The sequence below is a fragment of the Cynoglossus semilaevis genome, chromosome 9 (assembly GCF_000523025.1).
Source record: "Cynoglossus semilaevis isolate Cse_v1.0 chromosome 9, Cse_v1.0, whole genome shotgun sequence".
NCBI classification, from domain to species: domain Eukaryota; kingdom Metazoa; phylum Chordata; class Actinopteri; order Pleuronectiformes; family Cynoglossidae; genus Cynoglossus; species Cynoglossus semilaevis.
In genome coordinates this window covers 5,351,662-5,378,395 of record NC_024315.1, presented here as the reverse complement: position 1 = coordinate 5,378,395, position 26,734 = coordinate 5,351,662, and the positions used below count along the sequence as shown (strand labels likewise).

At 39.3% G+C, this 26,734-nt stretch overlaps 2 protein-coding genes and 1 non-coding gene across 18 annotated transcripts in view; 1 reads left to right on the top strand and 2 right to left on the bottom strand.

Moving 5' to 3' along the window:
• Nucleotides 1-3,032, bottom strand: part of smox (spermine oxidase) — a 9,940-nt gene extending 6,908 nt beyond the window's left edge. Inside the window, exon 1 of the mRNA XM_008316726.3 lies at nucleotides 2,881-3,032. The gene's annotated coding sequence lies outside the window, so the exon portion shown is untranslated. The remainder of the gene's footprint in view (nucleotides 1-2,880) is intronic.
• An 815-nt stretch (nucleotides 3,033-3,847) lies between these two features.
• On the bottom strand, nucleotides 3,848-21,978 carry LOC103383547 (uncharacterized). 15 transcript variants are annotated; one of them, XR_003050725.1, is made up of 10 exons: nucleotides 21,491-21,978; nucleotides 8,714-8,801; nucleotides 8,521-8,635; nucleotides 8,163-8,256; nucleotides 7,719-7,799; nucleotides 6,802-7,431; nucleotides 6,628-6,685; nucleotides 5,952-6,140; nucleotides 5,430-5,593; nucleotides 3,848-4,217 (listed from the first exon to the last, which is right to left on the bottom strand). It is a non-coding gene; the product is annotated as an uncharacterized LOC103383547 (transcript). The 15 variants fall into 15 exon arrangements; XR_003050727.1 differs by lacking the exon at nucleotides 21,491-21,978 and adding an exon at nucleotides 11,178-12,057; XR_003050724.1 differs by lacking the exon at nucleotides 21,491-21,978 and adding an exon at nucleotides 11,189-12,056.
• On the top strand, nucleotides 12,478-25,789 carry rnf24 (ring finger protein 24). 2 transcript variants are annotated; one of them, XM_025058944.1, is made up of 6 exons: nucleotides 12,478-13,352; nucleotides 18,580-18,729; nucleotides 21,434-21,476; nucleotides 21,988-22,029; nucleotides 23,609-23,688; nucleotides 24,760-25,789. In XM_025058944.1, the coding sequence occupies exons 2-6, from the start codon at nucleotides 18,587-18,589 to the stop codon at nucleotides 24,899-24,901; spliced, it is 450 nt and encodes a 149-aa protein (XP_024914712.1). In that variant the 5' UTR covers nucleotides 12,478-13,352; nucleotides 18,580-18,586; the 3' UTR covers nucleotides 24,902-25,789. The 2 variants fall into 2 exon arrangements, with proteins under 2 accessions (XP_024914712.1, XP_008314928.1); XM_008316706.3 differs by lacking the exon at nucleotides 12,478-13,352 and adding an exon at nucleotides 14,048-16,847.
• The last annotated feature ends 945 nt before the right edge of the window (nucleotides 25,790-26,734 follow it).

Genomic DNA, 26,734 nt, shown 5'->3' with positions numbered 1-26,734 from the left:
CACTGTGGCACTTTTTCCACAGCAAATGTAAACTTTAAGTGGCCAAACGACAGTTTTAACGCCTGTTTTCTGCCTTTTTGTTTTGTCGTGGAGAAACAACCACCTGTTACAAGAACAGAAAGTCCACGTGGTCACAGCCACGTGCGCATGAATACACTCCCAGCCTCGTTACCTCCTGCTGTGTTGTACTAAAAATGTCAAATACACAAAATATAAGCAGGACAAAAGTGAGGGTCATCAAATCATAAATACATCTCTATTATTTCTGCTATTATTTATTTTCATCCCAGTCTCCGTGGAACATCACCACAGATGTGAATTAAATCTCTTTAATCTCTTCTGTTCACACACACACGACGTGTCTTGTCCACGTGTCTCATCGTGTGTTTGTCCGTCCCACGTGTAGGCCAGAGTTAGGCCAGAGAGGCAATTTGACTAACATACAAAATCACACTTGTCTGTTTGAATTGTAGGACAGAGCCTTTTGATAAAAATAAGAGGTTACTAATTTAAGCCTGAAGCCAACAAAAGGCCCAATGTTCTGGTTTCTGTTCCTCTGTTGTTGTAGTTCTCACGACCTGCTCTGCTGCTTTAACCACTATTCCACACTCAGTAACTTTGACCCGAATTGATTTGTTCCTGATTTCACAAAGGGTTTTTTTTATTTTCGATGTCTGTATGTGGCACAATCCCCAAACAGAATGTTTAAGACGTGTATTAATGCCCACCAGAGTCAAAGCTTTTCAATCTATTCTCTGCACGGTTGCACAAACAGCTGCTTGCAAACCAGATCTGAACTGTGGTCAGTTTTCACAACAATAGAGATGCAAGTCTGCCTGTCCGTGGTTTGAGCGTGTGGGTGACATCGACATAAGACTGCCAGACCAGGTGTGACTCTCTGCTGCATCATCACTGCTGATGGTTCTGGGAATCAGTGGCACAACCACAATTACACCTTACGTCTCACAGTTTCTCAGTTTTGAATTTTACATCACCTTTAAAACTACTAATTTGCAGATTATTTTGATCTGACCTTAACTTAATATCCAATGATTCCTTGATAAAACAGATGTGTTTTCATATAGCCCAAATTATTATTTTTAATCAATTATTTTTTTCAAAATTCAGAAAATGTGACATCACTTATGCGGCTCCACAGAATGCATTCTAGCCGTGTTGCGTGTAACACAGCCATAGCAGATTAATGTGTGGGTGGAGCTTGTGCACAAAGACCAAGGAGGGGGCTGGAGGTGGGGAAGTGGGGCCAACACTGACCTAGAAATTTCAAAGTATGATGAAGGGGGTGGTGTGGGGGGGTCTGCCAGTGGCCTTCTCTGGATGAATACAAGCCTTGAGGTGTGTGTGTGTGTGTGTGTGTGTACATCTTAACCTGTGTCAGTAACAGTAAGATACCAGTGGATCTACAAGGCCACACATTCTACACTTCTGTACCATTACACACATACGTGTGTGCGTGGCTGTATCTACTGTTGAAACTGTATCAGCAGCAGTTTTCGTGGCTTGGTCTTTATTGTTAGACTTTTTTTTTTAATCTTTCTCATTTTTTTCTCGTGAGTGTACACTTACAATAGCAGTATTGGATTCCTACTATTAAATTTCTAACTAAAGCCCCAAGAGCAGAAAAAGGGGTCAAAAAATACACACGATTTATCTCATGTTTACTATTATTACCATTATTAGCCACTAACACGACGTAATATTTGTCTAAATTAATGTTTTTTAATTCATTCATTTTTAATTCCCAGTTATACACGATACAGTAAATTTACTACGGCTACAGTGAATTGAATAGAGTGGAGAACAGAACGACATCCGGATTTCAAAATAAAACTCGACCGACGACGTTGACAATGATTTCAGTTCTTATACGGCTACAGTGAATTGAATAGAGTGGTATGCAGAACGACATCCGGATTTCAAAATAAAACTCGACCGACGACGTTGACAATGATTTCAGTTCTTGTATGTCAGTTTTTTTTTAAACACTGAATTAAATGCACATGATGGAGCTAGAATAAAATGCACGATACGTTCGTCTTTGAGAGCGTATCGTAAAATAAGAAAAAGTACAATTTACGGGAATGCGAGTATATGTACATCCGGCTTTTATAATAATAATAATAAACGCAAACATTTGTCTTGACTCAAAAAGCGTCTCAGTCCATCAATCTTCCATAACCTTTAAGGACTCTGGAATAAACATATATTCTATTGTGTCCTGTTAACAGTGGCTCTGGAAAAATGTACAGTGAGTCAAAATGACACAAAGATGGACCAATCATTTAGACTCAGGACCGTTTTTAAATGAAAACGTGGAACTTTGTGGCTCAGCTGAGGTCCCAACGTCCACATGCCGTGAACCCAGCTGTAGTACATTCCTATACTGCCACGTATAAACTGTGATGAAGTGGCAGCAGCGAACGTCTCTGAGCTACTTTATTTATGGGATCATGTCGTGACGTGGACACGAAACACCACAATAAATCCAGTTCAACAGATGAAAAAGAAAAAAACATCTCAGTCATATGTTTCGCCGTTTATAAATAAGCGATACAAACAATACGCCAGTGTCTGTGAAACATAATCTGAATAATCCGCTTGGAAATCACTGAATATTCTGTATCCTCACCTCATCAACGCCGATAAAGAAAACTCCGCGACAGTGGATCGAAACTATTCCGTTAAGCTTAATTTTTGTGAAAAGGTTATTTTTTGTAAGTAATTTCAGACGTAAACAAACGGAGTTTGTAAGTAAACATCCCCAAAGAAAATCTGAACTCAGACGCTCCTAACAGCGCGTCTCTCCGTTGTAACAGCGAGTGTGTTGAATGTGCTGAGTAGAGCAGATTAGCTGTTTACCTGACTCTCTTGTTGTCCAGCGTAAGTAGGTAAGAGCTCCGCGTCCTTTGTACGGTTTCTCCTCACACCGGCTACGCTTTGTATTTATGCCTGGAAACCAGAAGCAGCCAGTTTCGCCGTGGTCGCTGCCTCTTCATTGATTATACATGAGCAGCCATGACGACGAAGACCCGCCCCTGCGTGATCCCCTCCACACACAAATATTCACACTTGTTATTCAACCTTTCCCCACCCCCTGAGTGGACTCTTCTTCACACATAAACTGACTGAGAGAAATTGAGAGAAAAAAAAACACAAATATACTGACTTAAATTTTAATTTATTTTTTTGTTTCGGTCAGCTGTAGAGTTATGCTTCCATAGACTTTCATAAAAACACTTGGCTGCATATGATATTCATAAGGACGTAGGAATTTAATATAGGAATCTTTGTCAGTTATTTAATTAGTAATTGTTTGTTTTCTGTTGAGTCAGGAAATGTGAGAACTCAGGCTTATAAAACGTACATATATGAGCCCAGGGTAAATCTACTCCTATGAAAACTCTTCTGAAAAAATAAAAAGGCGAAAGTAAACTTGGGAGTGTGGTGAACACCAATGTCATCAGTTATTTTCTCCCAATTTGAATTTAACTTTAATAAAATGCTTTCAGGTTTTGTTAAGGCTCTAATCCAGGAATAATATTTGTAATGCTCATTACATCCGACACACCTGTGAGCTCAAACTTGTTTGGCAGTAGCCTAAAGCTTGTTACATTTGCATGCCACTTAATTGCTTGTTATCATCAGTTCCTTATCTTTACAGCCGTGACATGAAAAAGGTCACATGTAGACCAAGCCAAAGTCAACTCCAGAGAGCATGAAGCTGAATCAAACCTTCACGTGTTAATCCATTCACGTTAGCATGTTGTATCCCCGACACCTACGGATACCACTTCCGCACGTTTTGCTCCAGAATGGATACCACTTCCGCACGTTTTGCTCCAAAAATAACACAAAACAAAAGTTGAACTGTATTCATGTATTGTGAACGGTGACAGCGGAACACATTTTGAAATGATGACACTTCCTGAGGTGAGTCTATTTTTGCCAATAGTGAAAAGGAAATACACCGGGAAGTATGACCCTCTTTGTTTTTCGGAGGCTCACTCTTTTAACTATTATACCTGCTCTGAATGGCTGTATTGTCTTCAGGTCCAAACTCGTAAATCAACAGGATGTTATGTATGGACGCTTTCTGTCCCACTCTGTCCCTCTGAGATGTCCTCACAGTTTGTCTGGTTTCTGGCCAATAATGAGTGGACTGGCAGGTTGCCTCCCTTCCTCTTCCCCTGTCTGTGCTGTGTGGGGAAGGAAGGTTGTCAGACAAAGGAATTTAATAGTAGATAATCACAGATAAATGGTAACTTCAGAGAGATAGCAAAATGCATTACAAAATAAACGAAAATATGAATGAAGTTTTTTCCTCGGCAATATCTTCACTGTATTTATTTTCTCTGATAGAAACAAAGTTCTTTAAGAAGCTACAGTAGAAAAATAATTTCTCCTTGAACTAGAGTAGTTTCTGACACAGATTGCATCAGCACAGAGTTATCTCACACCTCCAGTATGAACACATTGGGCAACGTTTGATTACGTTTAGGCCTGCAGTAAAATTTACACATTGTCAAGGCTTTGGATAATGAGCTGGGAAAACATGCAACCACATGACCTGGATAAACAAACTGTGTTAGTCTGGACATGTGCAGCAAACCTGGGCACCAAACATTAACTGAACTCTCTGGTAGAAAAATGCTATTGCTTATGCAGTAGATCTGCATTTCTAAGATGTAAAGTTGTAAAGTCATTACATCTAAATTTATTAAAAAGTGACACAGACTATAAATAACTGTAAAAGAAAATTCATTGCCAATACCCTAAGTGGAGAAGTGTGGGCAGGGGAGGGGGGCGGAATACCAGTGTACAACAAAACACACAATTTGTTCCTAATCAGTGAGTCTTTTACTCTTGGTGGTACTCTAGGCAGTGGTGGCCTAGTGGTGAAGGAGGCGGACTTCGGTCTGGAAGACCCCAGGTTCGAATCCGCCAACTGCCAGGTTGCCACTGAGATGCACTGAGCATGGCATCGTTCTCAAGCACTGCTCCCCGGGCGCCGACCATGGCTGCCCACTGTTCACTTTGGTGATGGGTTAAATGCAGAGGGCAAATTTCGTTGTGCATGGTGTGCTGTGCTGGGCTGTGTCACAATGACCAATAAAGATAAGTTTAAGTTTACGTTATGCAATCACAAGATCAGTATGAGTGCTGTAGATTTACTGGATCACATGATTCTTTTTGCCTTTGAAATGACAAGGTGTTGTGGTCCAGGCAGTGTGAAGAGCAAGTAAATATGTTAGCGCCCGATGCGCAAAGAGTGAAATTCCGGTGTGGGATTCTTAACGGCGTGGGTTCATGAAAAAGGCCCCCGTTTCTCTGGGTCTAGTAGAACACTGAGTCCTGGCATTGTAATTCTGTACAGCAGTGGGCGACTGTATTGTCCAGTGTTTTCCTACCTCCTTTTCTTTCTCCTGCACAGCCAGGGAGGTCATGAAAGTGGCTTTTCATTGATCGGTCGGTTGGTGCTTGCACAGGAAGAAGGGGCAGTGAAGAGGGGCATCAGTCAGCCCACTGCAACTGCCTTCATAAAGATCTGGAACATTCCTCAGCAACAAGTAACCTGAATGAATGATATAAAGCAGATGAACATGACAAAACACTACTTTGAAGAACCCCGAGGGATACAGTGTATAGCTGTGGATTCTATTTTGGTGTGTCTGAACATTTTAGCTGTGCTCTCAATTCAGTGTTGTTAGTACCGTGTCTGCTTAAGGTCAAAGCAGAAAGGCTAAGGTCGAACATTTTCCCTTACGATCACTGTGTGAAATTACATAAACTCAGAGCCATAAAATACTTTCTCGACGTGAACGGCAGAACAGACTACAGCTACTGGTCTGAACAGAATATCGTAGTCAGTGTTTGTGTGCAACATCTTCTTAGTTGTGTTTCAGAAAAGCCGTAAACCTGAAAGAACTCACCGTGAACACGTACGTGGCAGCGAGAACATTGTTGTCCTCTCCTCACCTGTTATCTAATGTCAGTTTTTAAAAAAAGCCTGAGAAAACCCGAGAAGGAAGCTCAAAAGGTTGTGATTATTTCTCTGACGTTCCGGAAGAAGAGTCGTTCTCCATTGTCACCGTTAGAGGTCACTAGTTTCACTCCCACAGCTGAAAATAAATATTAAATTAATGGGACACCGTTACACAAAATAAGTCAAAGTGTGGATGATAAGTTGTCGCTTAGTGTCCCTGCGATAGTAGCACAGACTAGATGCCCTTAAAAATGATTAAAAAGTACAAAATAAAAGTGCATGAAAACTTCAGTAGACACATTTTGTGATCGTACTGTTTTTTCCCTGTAGTGAAACGTGGAGGCAGTGGTGGCCTCTAGTGGTAAAGGAAGCGGACTTCGGTCCGGAAGGCCCCAGGTTCGAATCCACCAACTGCCAGGTTGCCACTGAGATGCACTGAGCATGGCATCGTCCTCAAGCACTGCTCCCCGGGCGCCGACCATGGCTGCCCACTGTTCACTGTTCACTTGGTGATGGGTTAAATGCAGAGGTTAAATTTCATTGTGCATGGTGTGCTATGTCACAATGACAAATAAAGATAAGTTCAAGTTTAAGTTTAAACGTTAAACATTGAGAAAACTTACATTAAAATGGACAGACCTGAGGCTGGATTTAAGCTTCATTTGTTTGTTTTCTGAATACCTAAAAAAAGAAAAGAAAAGAAAACATGGCGTCACTCAAAAGACACGAGTGTGAAATCGGTTGTTTCGTTGTCAGGTGTTTATTTCATAGATGTAAGTTAGCAAGACAAAGCAAACCTCTTTTTTAAGGTTCCATCATCCAGGATTGAAAGATTTTTCGAAACGATGATGACAGAAATATTAGAAAACATAAGTTGTAGACGTTGAAAATGTGTTAAGGACACGGAGACACACCTCGGTATATTTAACAAGAGCTGACCAATTTGCATTTTAACCATTAACTTATATTTTATTTAGAACTAACGCCCAATTAATGTTACTTCGTTATTAACTTACAATGGGTATTTAATTCTTCTTTTCTTTTCTTTTCTTTTTTTTTAATGACAACTCATGCGTGGTCCGTGTGAAGTGAAACTACCGGGTTGTTTGTAGAATTAACTGTTTGGATACAGAGACTTCACACGTTCCGTACTCCATACTCAGGATAATACGGTGAGATCTGTGAATTACAGCGTAAAAAATGTACGTTGTTAGACACACACGTTTTCATAGTCTTAAACACAACTAAGCAAAATACTGATCAGTATAAAGTACACGGGAGGAGTTTTTTTTTTCCTATCTAAGCTCTATTTTCCTCCTCAGACTTGCACTTGATTTGTTCCTTTTTCAGAGAGACGCGTTGTCTGCACAACGGACACGTCTTCTTGGCGTGTGTGAGCCACAAATCCACACATTTGCGGTGATAGGCTGAAAAAACAAGAAAGGTTCAAGATAACCATCTGAAAAGTCAATGAAAAACACACAACTTTATCCATATGGTAAAACCCGCCTGGCATAAGTCCGTCTTCATGAAACAATTCACTCACTACATCTATGTCACTCACGAATTCAACGTAGCGCAATGTAACGTAACGTATTGTAATGTTACGTAATGTGACACAAAACGTGTGGACGCCTTAGTATAAATATGATTCACACTGTCCTCATTAACAAAGTGTAATGGAACCGAATCTGTAATAAAGTTGAAGGTTTACCGTGGGAGCAGGGCAAAATCCGGAGCTTGTTTCCTACTTTGAAGTTGTCCAAACATATTGAACACAGATCGTAGTCATCCCCTAAAAACAAACAAACAACAACATTACAAATGATTTCGAATTAACTCAGTTATATTCAAGTGTTACTTCTTAAGTATTAGTGTAAGTATGTAGTACTCGAAAATACTTGTAAAATATGACAAATATTTAGCAATAGAAATTAAACCTATTATGTTACATCGACTCAAAGAAAAACTATTTAAAATGCAAACATCTGTTTCATTAGAAATGACTTCGAACTCTTAAATTAGGTTTTTTTGTGTTGTGTTTTTTTGTTTCATTAGGAATGAAAATGACTTCGAACTCTTCACCTCAAATAATTATGTATGTAGGAAAATTAGGTTTTTTTGTGTTGTGTTTTTAGTGTTGGTGCAGATGTGCTACCTCTGCTGAATCTGTGAGTTGGAAATTGCCTCAGCTGTTCCTTGGAAAAACAATTATGCATTTGTCTTTTTCCAATTCCAAAAACTTCGATCATCTGAAAAATCACACAGAGAAAATACATGTACCATTAAAAAACCAGAATATTATTGCACAATAACATACAATACACTGTGACACAATACCATGCCATACCCTATCAAACCATATGATACCGTACCATGTGATACAATACAATGCTATATAATATGGTAATGACATGTCATGGCTTTGAGGCGTAAACTCACTGTTAAGATGGTTATTGTTGCAGAATGTTACATCATAGAAAGGGAACTAAGGACACTCCATTGTTTATACTTACTAGAAACACAAATAGGACCAGAATGGTCATAGCAACCGTGGCAGCCAAAAGAGAAATGTAGTCCGTCAGACTGTGAACTGCCGACGTGAGCTCAGACCTGGGGATTACATGAGCCCTGCACACAGTGAAAACTGGCTATGACTAACTCCAATATATTTCAAATCTATCTCAAATATGTTGAATGTTTAGTTACCCTTGTTCTGAACTATAATTTCGGGATCTATGAGATGCATAGCAGCTGGCAAGGGCTGAAAGGATGTTGCTTTCCTTTTCAACAGATGCTGGAAGTGAAGAAATGAAATTCAGTAACTTTGAAATTTGAAGGCAAAAAATAATGGTAATGTATAATAGTAATGGTACTTATTACAGCAAAAGGTACCGTTACTGGAGAACTGTAGAATCGCAGCTATTATTATAGAATCAATTTTGAACTTTGGCAGCAGTCGTGTTTGGGGGGAATGAATATCAATGCAAAATGTTGCATTACCTGCCCTTCAAGGGAGGCACGCATATGCAGGGTATAGTCGACTTTGATCTTCAAAGTGAGAAATTATTACAGGTGTCTTAGTCATGTGACAAAAGAAGCAAGGCCGGGAGAGAGTGGGGCCGGGGGGGGCAAGCTTTGAAGTCTTGTCCTCAAGGTCAACAAAGGAGGCAAACCTTTGTAGGGTGAAAATCTCCAAAGACATGGAGCATACTAATGCACATAACTGTGAGGAAAGATGAAGATGAATGGAGGGAAACTAGGTTGAAATGTGGAACTCACTGAGAGTTAGCCACACCAGGTTGAATGTCAACGGTTTGTACCCAGGGAGTTTCAGTCAGTTTTTTATACATGACATACTGTATATGGGCAGTCTGGGAAATCTGTAGTGTCCTTCTTGGTCAGGTCTCCCCTAAAAAGGCTGTATCTTAAGGTGTTTTTTGGTTAAATAAATAAAAGAGACAGATTTAAAAAACAAAGGCTACCTAGGAATGTTATGATCATTTTGATATTTGGAGGTAACAGAAGGGTTAGCGATGGGGGTTGAGAGTCATCTTTAACAGCAGTAGGGAGGGATGAGAGCACAAGAGAGACATTTGAACACATTTCGTTAATGCATCAAGCCAGCAGACACGATTAATATGATGAGGAAGGATGACAGCGAGGTGATTGGACTGAGACAGGGTCGCTCAGGTCCAGCAAGAGATGTTGGAAAGCATGGTGATGAAAGACATAAGTGAAGAGTGAGGAGTCATGGAAACGACTAAAATGAGTGCTGGTTCTCATAACCCTGGAAAGATGGATGGGTTTGAGAAAATGAGGTGAATGAAGAAATACAGTACAGTACAGGATGTGAAGCAGATGCGTTAGGTAACCCAAAATTTCCGCAATGTAAAAACACAAAAGCCGAAAGGCAGCTTAGATACAAATAACTTTGATAAGAAATAGAGCTTTGGGGTCAATGCAGGGTAAAGATTCAGGACAGATGAGGGAAACTAAGAGGTGAAAACATCTGGACATGTTAAGACATGCTGAGGTCACTGTTGGACAGAAAGAGGAGGTTGATGTTCAGCTGATTTCCAACAGATGATGATATATAAGAGGAACTAAAAGTCAGACTATTGAGAGAAATTTAAAACAAAAATGAAAGCAGTGAAACCAACGCGGCTATTTTTTTAGGGAGAATTCTATTGTATCAGTTTTGGGTAATGTATGTCTGTATGTCAGATTTTCGTTCCTGTAACTTATGGAAGTCCACGGGTCAACTGAAGAGCTGTGAAAATGTATGACTATTGACCTCTTCTGGTAAAAACCCTACATTGCGGCGAACGCCGTCGCTGATATTAGAACAAGGGCGTGCATATGACAGGAGTAAATGTTAATGGGCTGTAGATATTCCATGAAGTTGAATAATTTGTTTCAGCTTGTTTTTTACATTTTTATCACTTAAATTATGATTAACTGCTTCCTTTTTTGCCTCATTTTATTTGATTTCTTTGTATGTTTTATTGACGCCAACGCTGGTAAATACTAAGAAAATCGACTGCAATATTTTAAATACATAGCAAAGACGCAATGAACCGTAAGTACCGCCAGAGGGCAGCAAATAAACATTAGGTGCAGGTTTGAGAACTGCACGCGTTCAATGTGAAGATTACAAATAAGCTAAACTCAATGGCTAAAACTGTAATGAGGGCTTCGGAAATTCACGACAACAGAGCAGTTGTATAGATATGATGATTGATTACAGCAGGAAGTAAAATTGAAAATAAGTTTGAAAAAAATGTAGCTATACAGTGATGTCATGTGTTAACTGGGAAAGATGGGCCTGAAAATAGTGATTGACACACATTCACACTATTTTGAAGTTTGAGTTTTACTAATGTAAAAGGTTTAACAGCAGTCTTGATAATTAAATACTTTGTTCATTATTTTCCTCTCAGATTATGTGTGATTCACCTAAATAATTCTAAATACTGTATATGTTCATAGCCAAGATGACAACCATCCACACTTCATTAGTCAGTTATCTGTCTCCAAGAACTCTTTCCTCAATATCCCCGATTCCCTCAAACTGTGCAAGAAACCCTTAGTACCACAAAGATTTTTAAAACTGCAGCAAATGGTTCTTCTCTAAAAATAGACATTTTAGGAATACATTTTTTATATGTACCTTCAACTTACCAGTGTCCGCTAGTCTCTAGTGAATGTCCTTATCTTCAAAAACACTCAAAACCACTTGTACTACATTAATGGTTAACTGCTCAGGCAACCATCCACAGAAGAAAGACATCAAAGGTGTGTGTTCATGAAAGTCTTACAGAATTAAAGCGAGGTACAAAGAAAAAAGAAAACACTGAAGGGTTCTTAGTGGAACTTTGAATGTCAGTTCTGTCTTCGTCTTTCTGATTCGAGGCGATCGCTAGCTAACCCCACATTTGCATATTTCATGAAGATTCATGGAGTCTAATGGTGCTGAAACAACAGTCTGCTGAGGCTACACTTTACATTGTGAGACGACTTGTTAGATTACACTAGACACTTGTGCATGTGCAGGAGTGAACACAATGACCCTCAACTGACTGAAGGAAGTGTAGCACAGTGATAATAGACCTCCGCTCCCCAGTTGTGAAAGAATTATTCCATTCAGTCAGTACCAAGGAGCAGCCTCCTCCTGCTGTCCCATGGAAGGGAAGGAGGACCAGTGCCAGTCTCCTACCTAGTTTGCAATCCTTCAATGGAGCTTTGTGGATGCTTCCATCCTTCCCCCGGCAGACTCCTGCCACCCATTCAGAAGTGTCACATGGCACTGCCAGTCTTACAATGCAGCCCTGTCATTTGCACCTCATTGACATGCTCTTATAGTGATGTGCATCAGGAGATGGTTGGGCTCTTCCACCACTTTCAAAGGAAATGAAGTGCTGCACTGGGTGGCCAAAGTGTGACTTCCTGGATACGGTATTCATATTTCTTCAGAGGAAGTGCTGAAACGCTGTCTGTGTGTGAGTGTATGTGTGTGTGTATCACATCAATCTTGTACTGCCATCCATATCACTTTTACTGTGGTTATATATTTGATTTAAAAAAAATCACAATCCAGTACAGGAAAGGTTGAGACATTTTAGCAGACAGATTTTATATATATTTATTGTAATTTGTCTTGAAATAATAATTAAATATACAGCTACAGAATATATACAAATCTGCTATGTTAAAAAAACTACAACTATATTGATTTTGGTTCCCACGGTGACATTATTTGTAACTTGTAACATACATCATTCCTATATATTTAATATATGTATAATATTTTATTTAACTTTAAAATGTTAGTTTTTTTTTCTTTTTTCATTTTAAATTTTACAAAGGAAAATTCTATTTACACATGTTTATAGTGTGGGAAAATCCCACTTAAGAAAATACTTCAAATCGCCATCATATACTGTATATATATATTCTTTTTTATCTCGTGCATCTCCTAGTGGCAGCTTGGGGGTGCGCGCACCACACTTTGAGAATCCCTCCTCTAGGACATCTCATCACTATCAAGCTAAGTCGTAGTTGGTGATCCAAAAATAGTACTGAACTGACTGCTAAAAATAATCTGGAGGTACATTTGTGTTGCTCTGTATTTAAACGCCAACGTTTTTGGTTCTACTGTACAATTACTGCCTAAATGACGTGGGAAATTGCTTATGACATCAACATCCATTTTAATGAGTCAACGAGGCGACGTTAGTGTTGCGAGTCTTTCTCTCCCATCATCATCAATTTCCTCCCCTCCTCCCCGTACACAATGTCCTTCAGTACCGCCTCGGCCTGTGGGACGCTGCTCTGACCCGGGCTGGATTGGAAGGAGGTGGGGTTTAGCTGCTGGTGGTCGCGGGCTCGCAGACACATACGTGCGGAACGTGTAGCTGCTAATTATTTACTTACGACAAGGAACGAAACTAAAAGTGTGATTTTTTTTTCTCTGTCTGTGGAGAGGATAACACTCCCCTCTCTGGGATACCCCGTCTGCCTCCTTCCGTGGCCGCAAAACACTTTCCAACTCACGGCTCGTGTTTTTGGTCTATTTTCTCTTCAGCTCAGAGATCGAGTGTTCTGCGACGACCGCAAACATCCGCCGCCAGCGTCAAAATAACCGGCGGGAGCTGTGTGATGAGGTCGCCCTCCACGAGGGGCTTGGTTGTGTGAAGATAGGGCGCTTTTCTTGTTTGTCTGGACAAGGCAATTTCCTGTATTTTTTTTAAAGCCCCTCGAGCACCACCAGGACCACTACGAGTGTGTGAAGAAATACACAGCAGGAGAACGTGGCTGTTACCGGGGCTGAGGGACTATTGAGCTGGTGAGTGAACTGTGATTTGTTTCCTGCTTTAAAACATCAACCGCTAATGATAAAGATGAAGGTGTCAGTGGATGTTGCTATGTCTACTTGAAAACGTTATTTGTATACAATACACGGACCCGACAGTTGCCATATATTTTAAAACCACTTCTCGGATGCACCGTTAAGTGTTTGTGTGCTGAGGTAAAATCGTTAAAGTCTTTATTTAGGCGGTTCAGATTGACCAGAGAGTATTCTGTCCGCGGTCGCTGGTAGCCACGGTTAGCCGTTAACATAGCCACCGAGGCTACGCCCAGTCATCTCATCTCTTACTTATGTAATAATTGGTCAAGCCAAATGGTTTAAAGCTTCAACTGCTTAGTAATGTGCTGGCCCACAGTGTCTGTGCCGTTTATTTTAGTTCATTTAAAGCTGAGTATATGCTTTTATTTACTGTCACATTATGTGGTCAGTGTTTCTCAGTCACAGCCACAGAACGAGTGCAGCAACTGTTTTGAACCTCAGCTCATCGTTGACTGGAACCACTGGTGCATCATCTGTGTTTCCGTCAAGACCGACACTGTTGTATTGACGCTAATCCTCACCAAACATAGTTAACAGCAGTACTGTGATAAGACTGTCAGTAAACGGGGATACCATAGCAAACCATACCATAGCAAAGCACGTGGAATTGTTTGAAGTGCAACCCCCCCCCCATTAATTGAATGGGTCAGAGAAATTAAGCGGTGGTTCATTCATTAGCAGGGACTCGAATCTCTGTCGTGTTTTTCTTTCTTTTTTTCAATCTAATGGCATGAAAGACAAATATTTGTTGTTGGGTTTTTTGTGCAGAAAATTGATCTGACTGCATCTGTGCCCCCGCCCCAAAGAAACTAAAAGAGTATATGAAGACAGATGGACAGAAGCAATATACATGCATATGTCTGCTGACATATACAATGCCCACTGAACTAAGCTTTTTTGTATATTATGTTTTTTTTGCTATTAGTGGGCAGTGAATTTAATTATAAAGTCACTGACCTTTTCCTTTGTCCACTTCAGCAGTTTTCTGTGGCACTGAGTTGCAGGTTTTCTATAGGTCACGCTCCTGTTGCTCTGTGCCAGAGTGACCGTTCATGTAAGAGTGACCGTTGCATTGTTTTGGTTTGATTTATCTCTGAAGCACAGAAGTGGGGAATTTCCTCCCTTTGCTATGTGTTTGGACCATTTACACATAAAGGTGAAGGGTTAAAGATTCATTAAAATTCCTTCATTTACCAGACCGGTTAAATTGCTCCTCTGGATCTGTTCAATGTGTCCAAGCATTGTTGTAAGATGTAATATGTAAATTAGAGGAACTGTAAAGCGATAATAAACAAAAAAAAATCTTCTTTGTCATTTAATGGGCCAGACTCTTACCTCCGAGAGGTTAACCGTTGTTAAACACAGAGTTATCTCAGCTATAATACTGGAGATTTGTGTCCCTCGTTTAGCCTTGAGGCGACAGTGTCTTTTCTTGTTGCTGCTGTAAAAGGTTTTACATGAAATGTCAAAAACTGATAAGGGCAGTAAATGATCTGCATCATCTGTATTAGTCATGTCAAACATTGATTCAGTAATTTGTAAGTAAATTGATTGTTTTGTGGGTATTGCACTGATGTCTATCAGAACATAATTTCTTTTCTTTTTTTACACTTTAACTAAATTTGACAGCGGCATCTGTTTTGTTTCTTTTTTTTAAGATAATTTGCTGATTTATTACAGGTCATTGACAACAGGTCAGCAATGGATAAGACTGAGAATTGATAGCATTAGTTTCAGGTTGTTTTCATCCATGCTCTTAAACTTAGTAACGCTCACATGACTACAGGTTTTATTTTTAGCCAATCCAACTATGTGCTCTGCTTACTGGAAGCCCCGTTCCTCCAATGCTGTGTGTTTCAGACGGATGGCACACATGTGTCCTACTGTATTATTTTACATACATTTTATTATCAACTTTTGTTATATAAAGTGTAAAAACCTGTCATGGTGATACTAATATTTGAAATGACAGGAATAGTTTCAGAAGTATGTGGCACTGCATGCAGAAGCAAGAGCGTTATGAAACAATGGCTTTTGTGTCAGGTCCTCTTGTTTGCGTCACCCTGTGTTGCTCACAGAGTTCACTGCGGAACTATGGCCAAGGTGAAAGGGCAAACAGAAGAAATTCTATCAACGGTTGGTCTGTAAGTCACTGAGTTATGTGCAATAGGTTATAAGACCATTCTTTTATAATTTGCTTACAGCTTTGTCAAGAAGTATTCACTCAGGATTAAAGAGCCGCAACCTTTACATGTCTGAAAAATAGAAAACCAATCATGTATACTCGATCCCAGCAGCTGTGTCTTTGAAGGGCATCAAGAAAACTACATAGTGAAAATGTTGAAATGAAATAATTGGCATATGTTTTTATTGACAAATCTATTGAACAACATGATGTTTTTGGAGGCCAAACATGACCTTTCACGCAAGAGGGAAATCCTTTGAGAAACTCAGAACCATTCCAAATGCATATAAATGTGTAATAATAGTTTAGATGACTGTGGCCCTTTACTGACAGGTTACTTTTATTGACCGTATATAATTTGATGCTGCACTCACAACAGCTCCCTCCTTTTTTTGGAGGAGTCTGTGACTGTGAGACCCTGGAGGTTGTACTGCCCTTTGGCAGATCAAGTTTCAGATGTGCAAATCTCATGACCAGCTCAGGCTACTAGTGGAAATTTCCACTTCTGAGTCAGAGAGAACTTTATGAATGTGGTGATGTCAAGTCTGATCAAACAAAATGCTGAACAAAGCTCATGTTGTGGGAGTTTTAAGGTGCAAGGATTTTTTTTCTCATGTAGAAAAACTAGGGGGAATACATAAGAATGTAATATTACTCAAAAAACACAACCTGCATTCCTTAAAAGAAATGAGGAAATGGTTGTAAAAGTGGGTTACTAGTTAGTTTGGAAATGAAACTAACTTAACTAAACAAACTGCTTATTTCGAGTTCCACAACATGTTTTTTGTAAACCTTTAAAATAAGATTTTAATTGTATTTGTAGTCCAATACATAAGCATTTCAAACGATACCTTAACAGGACTGCCGTTGATTATATAACGTCACATAAATGGCCAACATTTATTGGCTGTGTACAGAGACGAGGCCAAAGGCAACGCCATCTGCCAAGTAAGTCTGGCCGTGGGTTTCAGATAACTTCTGAGGCATTTGAGTGTTGGGTAAGTGTTTTCCTGTGCTTCATGTTTGTGTATTCAGAAAAGTGGAGGAGGTTTTCTGTTAGACACATTTAATTAAGATGAAGAGGGAAGATGGATTACAGCTTGACTCCACCTACAAGGCGATGAGTAAATGGTGATGGTGAAGGACCAGATCACACTGAAAAGTTTCTAGAGGACGGATTTTCTTAATTTTCTTGGAGGCCTTGAACAACTGGTATTCCTGGTTTACAACATGACGGGTTTGGTCAGGTTTGTGATTTTAACAAAAGAGTTATCCAGCCAGTAGGTTTGGCTGTAGCATTTCCTTTTTGCAATTTGTTGTATCTTTAAAATGTATGTGTATATATATATATATATATATATATATATATATATATGTCTATGAACAATATTTTCTAGATGCTAGTAGGTGACTTCATTATTGCTGAGTAAAGTTACCAGTGATTGTAGATTAATAAAAAAATGTTTTGTGGAAGTTTCAGATCATCCAACTTGCGATATATTATCTTAATTAGATTGAGGGAAATAGTACATCATAAGTCTTGCAGGTTGGACCGACCAACTCTTAATCCTCTCTCAAGAGGTTCTACAGAAACCATACAGATCCCAAAGTTACATAGGATATCTACTTGACTGGAAGTGTGTTGCATCTGCATACTAGTGATGCCCCAGCACACTGTTTTAGAAGATAAGACCAATAACTAGTATGTTGTTTTGCTGATCACCATAGACTGTCACTTTTATGCTAGTATAAAGTATAAAAAGTCGAATTAATGTTTGAATTCATCTTTAACACTTTTTTATTTTGCTTATAATTCGTGTTTTATTGGTATATGCACCACAGGCAAGTTAATCTGAGTGAACCAATAAGACCAGCATTCCTGAAAAGTTGCCTAGTCTGTGTTATAGATATCCACAGAATCCGTGAATATCAATAAATGTTAACTTGTCATGTACTATCTGTTCAGAGTTGGTTGAGGGTTTTTTAACATTGGCTCAATTAAAGTAACTCTTGATTGCACAAAGGAAAACAGCTTGAATATTAAACCTTAGTTACTCACTGCCCAGACAGACTGTGCTGTGTCACGCCTCCTCATCACTGACACATTCATGCTGCAGCTCTCTGACACACAGCCACTATGTCTGACGTCTGTAAATATTAATAACGCCACAAAACCAACCAGCAAAAAGTGGCTAAAGAAAAAAAGTCACTTTAGTGTTTCACATTTTCTGTCCTCAGCCTTAAATTCTTAATAGATAGATCTGTTTTTTTTTACGTTACATTTCCAATAATGATGATGTATTAGTAAACAATTGATTAAGTTCAATTTTTTAGACTTTTCTTTTTTAATGTTATTTTGGGCTTCTACTGTGGAATTGGATGATGAATTGGAACATAGGGCTCACCTTGGTAAGTTAAGGATAAATTCTGTTAGGTTAAAGTCCATGAATGGAGCAATATAACTACTCCAGAGGTTGCCAAAAAAAAACAAAAAACATCATGATGTTTTTTTTAGTACATTAGTCATAGTACATGACAAGTGCACAGTCATGTAAGGTATATGTTAAATATGATACTCAAACAACTCAAACAACTGAGCACTTTAAGTGTCTCTGCATTAAGATGTTAATTATGCCTGCCAGTGGAGCTAGTGGTTCATTAGGATATCAGAGAAGAATGTTCAGAGAGTCCTGTTCTCCCAGTGTGACACTGTCTTTACAGGCTGAAAATTTTCCACTGCTCAGTGAGGTAGTACAGACCTGATCGCTGGCAGTTTGGGAATGAGAGGGGCCTAATATCATCCTCTTGAATGAAAATGGTTTTCCTGGTCTTTCAATTTAAATCATGTGACCTGTGACGATGATGAGTTCTTTCAAACAGCAGTTGGATTCAGTCTGTCTGTTGCCATCACGTTAGATTCAATTTCCATCAACAATGACTGTGTTGTTTAATTGCATATATCTGTCTTTGTCTTCTCAGAACATCCATGAGCTCCGACTTTTCACACTTCAGTTCCAGGATGCCAAATATAGGGTTCCAGAACCTCCCTCTTAACATCTACATTGTGGTGTTTGGGACAGCCATCTTTGTCTTCATCCTCAGCCTGCTCTTCTGCTGCTACTTAATAAGGTAAAGTCTAGATGGTGTATTTCTTTGTCAGGACTCGAGCCGAGTGGATTTTATCTAGGAACAAAAGTTCACTGCTTAGTTCTTTGGCAATTGAGTGTTCCCAAATTGCTCATTTGGCTTTAATTACATGTATTCATTAAAACAGCCTCTTGATATGATTTCAATTTCAAAGTATCGACACAACAGGGGTGGGGAGCATTAGTGAGTTATTAGGGGATCTCACCTGGCATAAAAAAACAGATGTGATCTATTACATCACAATAGTTTATGATAAAGAACGCTCCTTGGCCCATTCAAATTTCAATGCATATGATTTACACCCACCCTTAACAGTAAGTTTGCATTATCTTAGCACTGTAGTGATTGACTGCTAATTCTCACATACATCTGAAAATACAGTCGTTACAATACACCCATGTCTGTCAACACTGTCCCATGAAGTATCCGTCCTTAAGTGTACCCATGAACTGTTACATTGCATTAGCTGAATTAGCTTGTTCTATATTTACGCAGTTACGGCACTGATGTTTAACAAGAATGAGAATGTTTTTGGCATTTGTGACTGTGGACTTTAGAAATGTTTCAACAGCACAGTTTGGAGATACTGCAGTACCAGTAAAGCATGAATTGGTCACCTGATAATCTGCGTGGTAGTATGCTGAGTTACAGCTACTTGTCCACTTTATTACCATCATGGTACTTGGTGTCAAAGAATCAAATTCAAGTCCCCAAAATTCACCCCTCGCCACCCTGTCTTATCCTGTCAAGCAGGTCGTGTGGTAAGTAAGTCATCAATGCTTCAACTTCTTTACCTGGAACAATATATTTTGACTTTGATTCAGTACCGTGATTCTGAAATTTAAAGCCAACATTTCTAGTTCATTAGAGGCAAAGAAAGAGCAACTTTGCTCCTAAGAAGGGCAATTAAAGATGCAGTCTCCCAAAGGAACAGGCCCAGTAAATACTTCACCAAGTGGAGCCTAAGAACTCACATCACTGGACAAGCGTGGGGCCAGAGAACCTCATGTTGTGTCATTCCAGCAAAGACAAACATGCACACATGGTACGCCCCAAGGAAGACTTGCAGCAGGAAGGTGGAGGCATGAAATAAAGAGTTTTTGGATTTTTTCATAAATGTTGGGTTCTTCCGAAGTGCAGCAGGAAGGTGGAAGCAGGAAATAAAGAGTTTTTGGAGTGTTTGGAGAGTTTTTTCATAAATGTTGGGTTCTTCCGACCTCAGGATGCAAAAGATCTTGTGGGTTTTAACATATTGTAGATAATAGAGCACAGTTATAAATCAGATCAGTCACCATTTTTTTGTTCACTTATAGTGTCATGGTATGACCAGTGATGTTTTTTTTTTAGCTAACGCTGCCTACTCCTTACACCTTGATGCGTGATTATTTTTTTTACTTCAATTGTCACGCGATTGTATTGGTTTTTAACCAATTCACGATGCATTGTTACATCCCTAAAGACTAACAATGGTGAATTCAAATGAAGTATTTTAAATTTGTGGTTTTGCTGTTAATTATTTAAATCAACACTGCATGAGTTTATAAGAAAAAATTCAATTCTGATTTCTGGCATGATGTGTTATCTTTTATCGTTTTGGCTCTTTATGCGCCTTCAAAAAGGTCAAAGAGTCGATCTCTCTTGGGCGCCTTTCTACATATCTACAGTACATACCTACCTACAGACATACCTACCAATCTACATACCTAACCTTGGGAGTCTCTGCACCTTTACCTGCTCACCTCTTTCAAAATGTCAGTTTCTCCCCTAGACTGTGCTGCTTGTTTTACAGATCCCTCTCACTCTGCTGCGAGGGGTTAAGGTTACTTGTAATGGAGGTAAATCTTACAAACCTACATATTTTCTACTATCTTTCTTGCCCTTGATTTCCTTCCTCTTTTTGTCTTGTTCTCGGTGCCTGGAATCTTCTCTTAAGCCCACCTCTGTGTCCATTCTTCCCTGTTTTACTGAGTTGTCCTGTTTCTGTTGATTTACTGTTGAAGGACACTTTTTTTTGTTTTTGAAGATTTCCAGGCAGAGTTTGAGATTTGCACTTTGGTTTTGCCCATTGTTTTTCTTTTTGTTGTACAAGCCTGTGTCAGTTGCCCTAATTAATTATTGCAGTGTCTTAAATGTCTGACCAGTCAACATTGTTGTGTTGATGTTTTACTTGTGGTAAAATATCAACTTTGACTCTTTGAATAAGAGGTCAAGGCTCAGTGTTATTTACACAGCAGTGCCCCTTAATATACAACCTACTGTATTTACTGTTAAAGCTGTAGTGTGTTGGACTCACTGGTTAACGCTGCTGCTGTTACACTTCAGTATTTTAAGGCAGCTTTAACTCAGAATTCTTTTTTTAATAATTCGTAAATATCTTGGACTTTTTAACTGGGAATTCTGCCCAAAACACTTTGGTCATTTAGTTCTCACCTTGTACATAAACAGAGGTATTATGATGTTCTGCTTGAATTGTATGTATTTAGTAGTACTGTAAAGCCACACTGCTATTGAAATGTGTTCATGAATAAATGATTGTAGTCTCTCTATCTCTCTCCCTCTCCCCATCTCTCACTCTCTCTCACTCCTTTTTCCCCTTTTTTTAGGATACTTAGTCTCCTCTGTGTTTTCAGCTGAAAATGGTCTCATACTAAGTTCAAAGGTCTGTTGTCTTTACCTTTTTCTCCAGGTTACGACACCAGGCGCACAAGGAGTTATATGCATACAAACAGGTAGGTGTACTTACATTGAAGAAAGCTCTGTGACCTGGAGATCCTTTTAGTTGTTTTAGGTATCAACACCCAATGAAATTAAACCAATCATTATCATTTTTTTGCTGAGAGTTACACACAAATGCACTAGCGATGGCTCGATCTGATACGGAGGATCAATATCGGTCTGATATCAGGATTGAACATCCAAAAGAACAACTATAGCTCAAATGCACCACATGCCAGTATGCAACGGCAGCCCGCGGCATACTGGAGGAGAAAAGAAGGTATCAGCTTGATATCACTATTAGCAGATACTCCAAGTTGCAGTAACACTATCGGACATGAAGAAGCTGTATCGAACCATTCCTAGAACGACCACACACACACACATACAAACAAACACGATTGCGATTGTATGTACTTTTCGACTGTGTGGTGAATCTTATCGTGTATTTTGTTTACACTTTAGTAGTCAGTTTGGCTACCAGGCTGTGATCTAATCCTTGTCTCTCGTTATTATCTCTTTTAGGTCATACAGAAGGAAAAAGTCAAAGAGTTAAACTTACATGAAGTAAGTACTCCCGTCCTATCTTACAGACTATTATCGTTTGAACACTGTTTGATTCCAAGAAACATTTCCTTAAGCACAGACAGTACCAAAGCAGCTGGAGGACAGAACATGTTGTAATGTAACCTCACGATGTCATTTTTCTTTATTCAATGTCATTATTATTCTCATGTGATCCAGTTTTAGTTCTTCACTTCTGTTCTGCTGTGTGCTCAGCTGATTTACCGGTTAAGTACAATTCAAACATTTATTCAGAGAGATAGACAGCTGTTGTTTGCCGTACAACTTTTTTGCCAAGCAATTATGACTGTGTGTGTGTGTGTGTGTTCGTGCGTGTGTGTATCTGTTACAGTTACTCTTACGTAGTGCTGTTTGTCAGCTCAGCTTGGTTGGAACATTGCAAGAAACTGAGAGCGAATAAAGTGCAAAGCGTCAATCGACTGTTAAGAAGACATAAACGATGGTTCAGACAGACCACAGCACCGTGTTCCTGACACTGCTGTGCAAATTAACCGTCACCGATGAGATCTTCATGTGCGTTCAGGCTTAGGAGCTAATCATGGGTTGTTGTCATCTGGGTTTGGAATTCCCCATCGCCCTGACAGGACAGAAGTTATGCACGGCTAAGAGGAGACAAACAAAGCTACAGAACCACCTGCCTACGATGACCCTGTTTTTAACCCCTCCCCTTCCTCCCCCCCGCCACACTTACATACACACAGCAGACACACGCAGAGTAAACGAGGTTGTTCTCAACTTGTTCTCTTGATTGTATCAGATCAGTTAACAGTGTGTAAGTGTTAAAGGCTGCAACCTGAGAAGTTAGAGCGGCTCTTTATTTAGAACGAGGTTGACCCTCGGAATACCTTCATATGACCCTTCTAAAGGTCACTGTCGCGTAAAATGGATTAAAGTTAGAAATGATTGAACTCTAGTACAGGACATACAGTGGGAGACGTGGGTAGTGCTCTTGCCTTACAGCTCAATCTTCAGTCTTTCTGTACTGACTTAGCATATTCTCCGCTATGTGTGCGTGGGTTTTCTGGCCGAAAACATGCAGGCTAAGATTTCTAGACCACTGTAAATTTACTTTTCTGTATTCGGGCCCCCCCCCCCATGTCCCAGAAAAAAATCAAACTGTAGACGATAGAAAAGATACGTGACAAATTTCAACAATTTAATGATCTGATAAATAATTGAAAAAGATATTTCCACAAATAAAGTCTGTCTTTTCAATAGAAGAGTGCAGTGTTGCAGGACTTGGACATGCAACAAAGGGCCTCTGTCAAAAGTTGGCAAAAGTCGCAGGACTTCAACTGTGACAATGGAGACAACAGAACACAGAAATGTGCATCTGTTCATCAGTAGGAGAGAAAAACACCCATCTCTACTTGGAGTTTAGTCCCAACCAAAAAAAAAAAAAAAGCTCCACACTTTTCATCCTTTAATCCTTATTTTACCTTTAAAATAATGCTGAGAAAATATGGTGTGTGTGACTGAAAGAACAACGATTAAATTTAAAATCAAATCAAATACCAAAGGATTTTTCTCCAGTTCCTCCTAACCCCTCTGTTTGTTTCAGATATGTGCGGTTTGTTTGGAGGAGTTCAAACAGAAAGACGAGCTGGGGATCTGTCCATGCAAACACGCCTTTCACAGGAAGTACGTATAAGTTGTGGATGTTTTTCTAGGGACTTTTAAATGATTTTACTTGTGTGAAGAAAAGCCACTATGTAATTCAAAAGTCTCAGTGCGGTGAAGTGTGTGTTGTTTGTAAGAAGGGCTGTACCAAAATAGAACGTGAACAGGCCACAGAATGGTCCTTGAGCCAGCTGCTTCCCACTTCTCCCACTGTGCTCTGACCACTTCGTCCGAGTTGTTTATATCAACACGACACCTCCCCTGACCTAGATTTTTTTTTTTTTTTTTAACTGGTGCAACAAGAGCGGTCACCACTCACTGAGTAAACACTGCTTTTAACAGTCGAGTGCACGTGTTTGTGTACAAGCAAAACAAGAAGTGGACACACGACAGGCTAGAATGTTTTAAAAATTCTATTGAAGATCTTTTAGCCATTTCTTTTTATTCACACTTGGCAATACTTCTGTACAGAGCTTTACAAAGTGAAGGTCAGAGGTTTGACTCCCAGCTCTACTGGCCTACATTCTTGGGCAACACACTTTACCCAAAGTTACTCATCAAACTTAGAGATAGCTGTTGTCCTCTTCGTGCTGGTTCCAAGGACTCTGACGATTTGAAAAGACAAATCTGGGGCCTAATAAAACAAACGCATCGTTTGCTCTTACATTCTTTGGGAACAGCTAAAAGTGGAAAAATTTAAATGAAATTCAAGAGCAGTTGTACTTAACTAATAAACTGTCTCTATTTCACTGCGGGCCACTGAAGGCCAGCAGCTTGTGGTCTGCTGGTTTGAGAATTAACTTGGTTAATACCTGGTGTATACAACCTCACTTATCTAAACCTTGGACCTTCAACATCACTGATAGTGGGGACCACACGATATTTTCTGTCTTCTTTTTTTTTTTTATTTAATTTTTTTTAATATTCATTAATTAATATTCATTAAACTTATTATGTTAATGGTTTTATAGTTTTATATTTTAATAATGAAAATGTTTACCTAGGAGACAGTTATGAGGCTAGAAAAACGAGTTTAAAAAACTAGTTTAACACGACCCACTCTGATATTCATATCAACTTTTTTCCTCCCAGGTGCCTCATTAAATGGTTGGAGGTGAGGAAAGTGTGTCCGCTGTGCAACATGCCTGTTCTACAGCTGGCCCAACAGGCCAGCAGCACAGATGCCACAGAGCCGACACAGCAGCCTCTGCCCGGCATCGAGAACCTGGTGTAGCAGACGTAAAAAAAAAACAAAACAAGTACAGAGCAGATCACACACACCCACAGTCACAGTCATACACTCACCCGCACAGGTACAGTCCAGAGACACATAACACAAGCGGCCATTCAGCACCAACTCTGTCACCTGCAGCGGTTCACAGAGGGATTTCCTGTCGTCAGATTCCGACAGATAATTAACTGTGAACGTAGGTTGTTTTTACACGGACGATGAACAAGAGTTGATCTAGAGAAAGAATCAGAACTTGGCCGTGGTATGGTCAAATAACTTTCACAACCAAAGCACTTTTCTGGGAACACCAGCCGAAGACCTGGATGAAGAAAAACATAAAAGCCAAGAACTATAACACACTAAAATACAAATTGTTCATTTCTTCCTTTTTTTTTTTAATAAGCACTTTAATAAGAAGTCAAGACTTAATTGCTTATGATCTTAGGAGAAGGTTTTGTTTTGTATTTTATTATTAACTTGTTTTGTTTTTTTTTTGTGTAGTGCAGAACTATTTGGGTTTTCACTTTTAAAATGGAAAGACTTTATTTTACAAATGTGTCAAAAAAAAGGGACAAAAATTGTTACAGGTGCAGAGTGCGTCAAAAATTTTCTTCAATTTTTCTTTGGAAATTCTGCACAGAAAATGACCTCAAACCCACCTAGTGTGTGGGTAAATGTGAAACATCTTGAACACTAACACTTTTTATGAAGCCTACATATTTACATTTTTTTTCCATCCATCACACCATTATTATTCATAAAATATACTCTGGTGGTGTCCAAAAAAAGGGTGACACGGTGAACAAATTCAAATTTCTATTTTCTTGGTGCTGCCTTTCTAGGAAATGTGACTCAGCACCACTTTAACAAAAGAAGAAAAAAAAAGAAAAATGACTATTTATGATGGTATTTAAGCAGTATTCCTGTGGATAATCTGGTGGTTTGAGGCGAGTTATAATATGGCACTAATGAGGCAATATAAGGCAAATAGAATAATTATTCCATTATTTTGCTGCTACGCTAATTTTTCTAGGAGTAAACTCTGTGAATGTTTTTTTTATATTTAAAGTAGTTCAACATATACTGCTAGAAAACAATTAATAATTAGACATCAGAATAATGCCTCACACATGGAGTAATGCCACACTTGCTGTTGCAGCTACTTGAGCTTCAACACAGGGATAGTTGTTTTTTTGTATTTATTATGTTATTTTCTCTCTTATTTATTTAAAGGTATTGGTACTGCTGCAGCGAGCAAATGAAATGAGTAAATAATTTGGCGTCAACCGTGCTGTTTTGGCCTCTACACAGCAGGTGGTGGAAAGAGGGTGGGGAGTATCACTGCCCCCCCCCACACCTGATTGGTCACAGAGTCAGTGGTCAGCAGGTTTTAGCGAAGAAGCGTTTTCCATTCACACAAACATATACAACTCTTTGTGTATCTCCAACAGTCCAGGGACGCCTTTGTCCTGCCACACACTGAGAGCACGTTTGATCCACATTTGTCCGTTTTCTGTCTCTCTTTCTGTGGATTAGGGAACATTGATGTAGTTTTGCTTGGTCTGCAGACAGTCGCCAATGCTTATTGTCTATGGAATCCAATTGGCAAACCTGCATCATCGACAGATGAATCCCACTACATACAAAAATGAACAACTGGAGTGAAATGCAGTTGAATCAAATGTTCATCTGATTGAATTACGGCTGTGGAAATGATCACGTTATTTAAACTGTGAAAATGAATCTGATAAAAATATCCACGTATGTGCAGACTGACATGCACTGTACTGCATGTTCAACATGTCCACCATCCATTCACCTACTGTTGCTCTAATA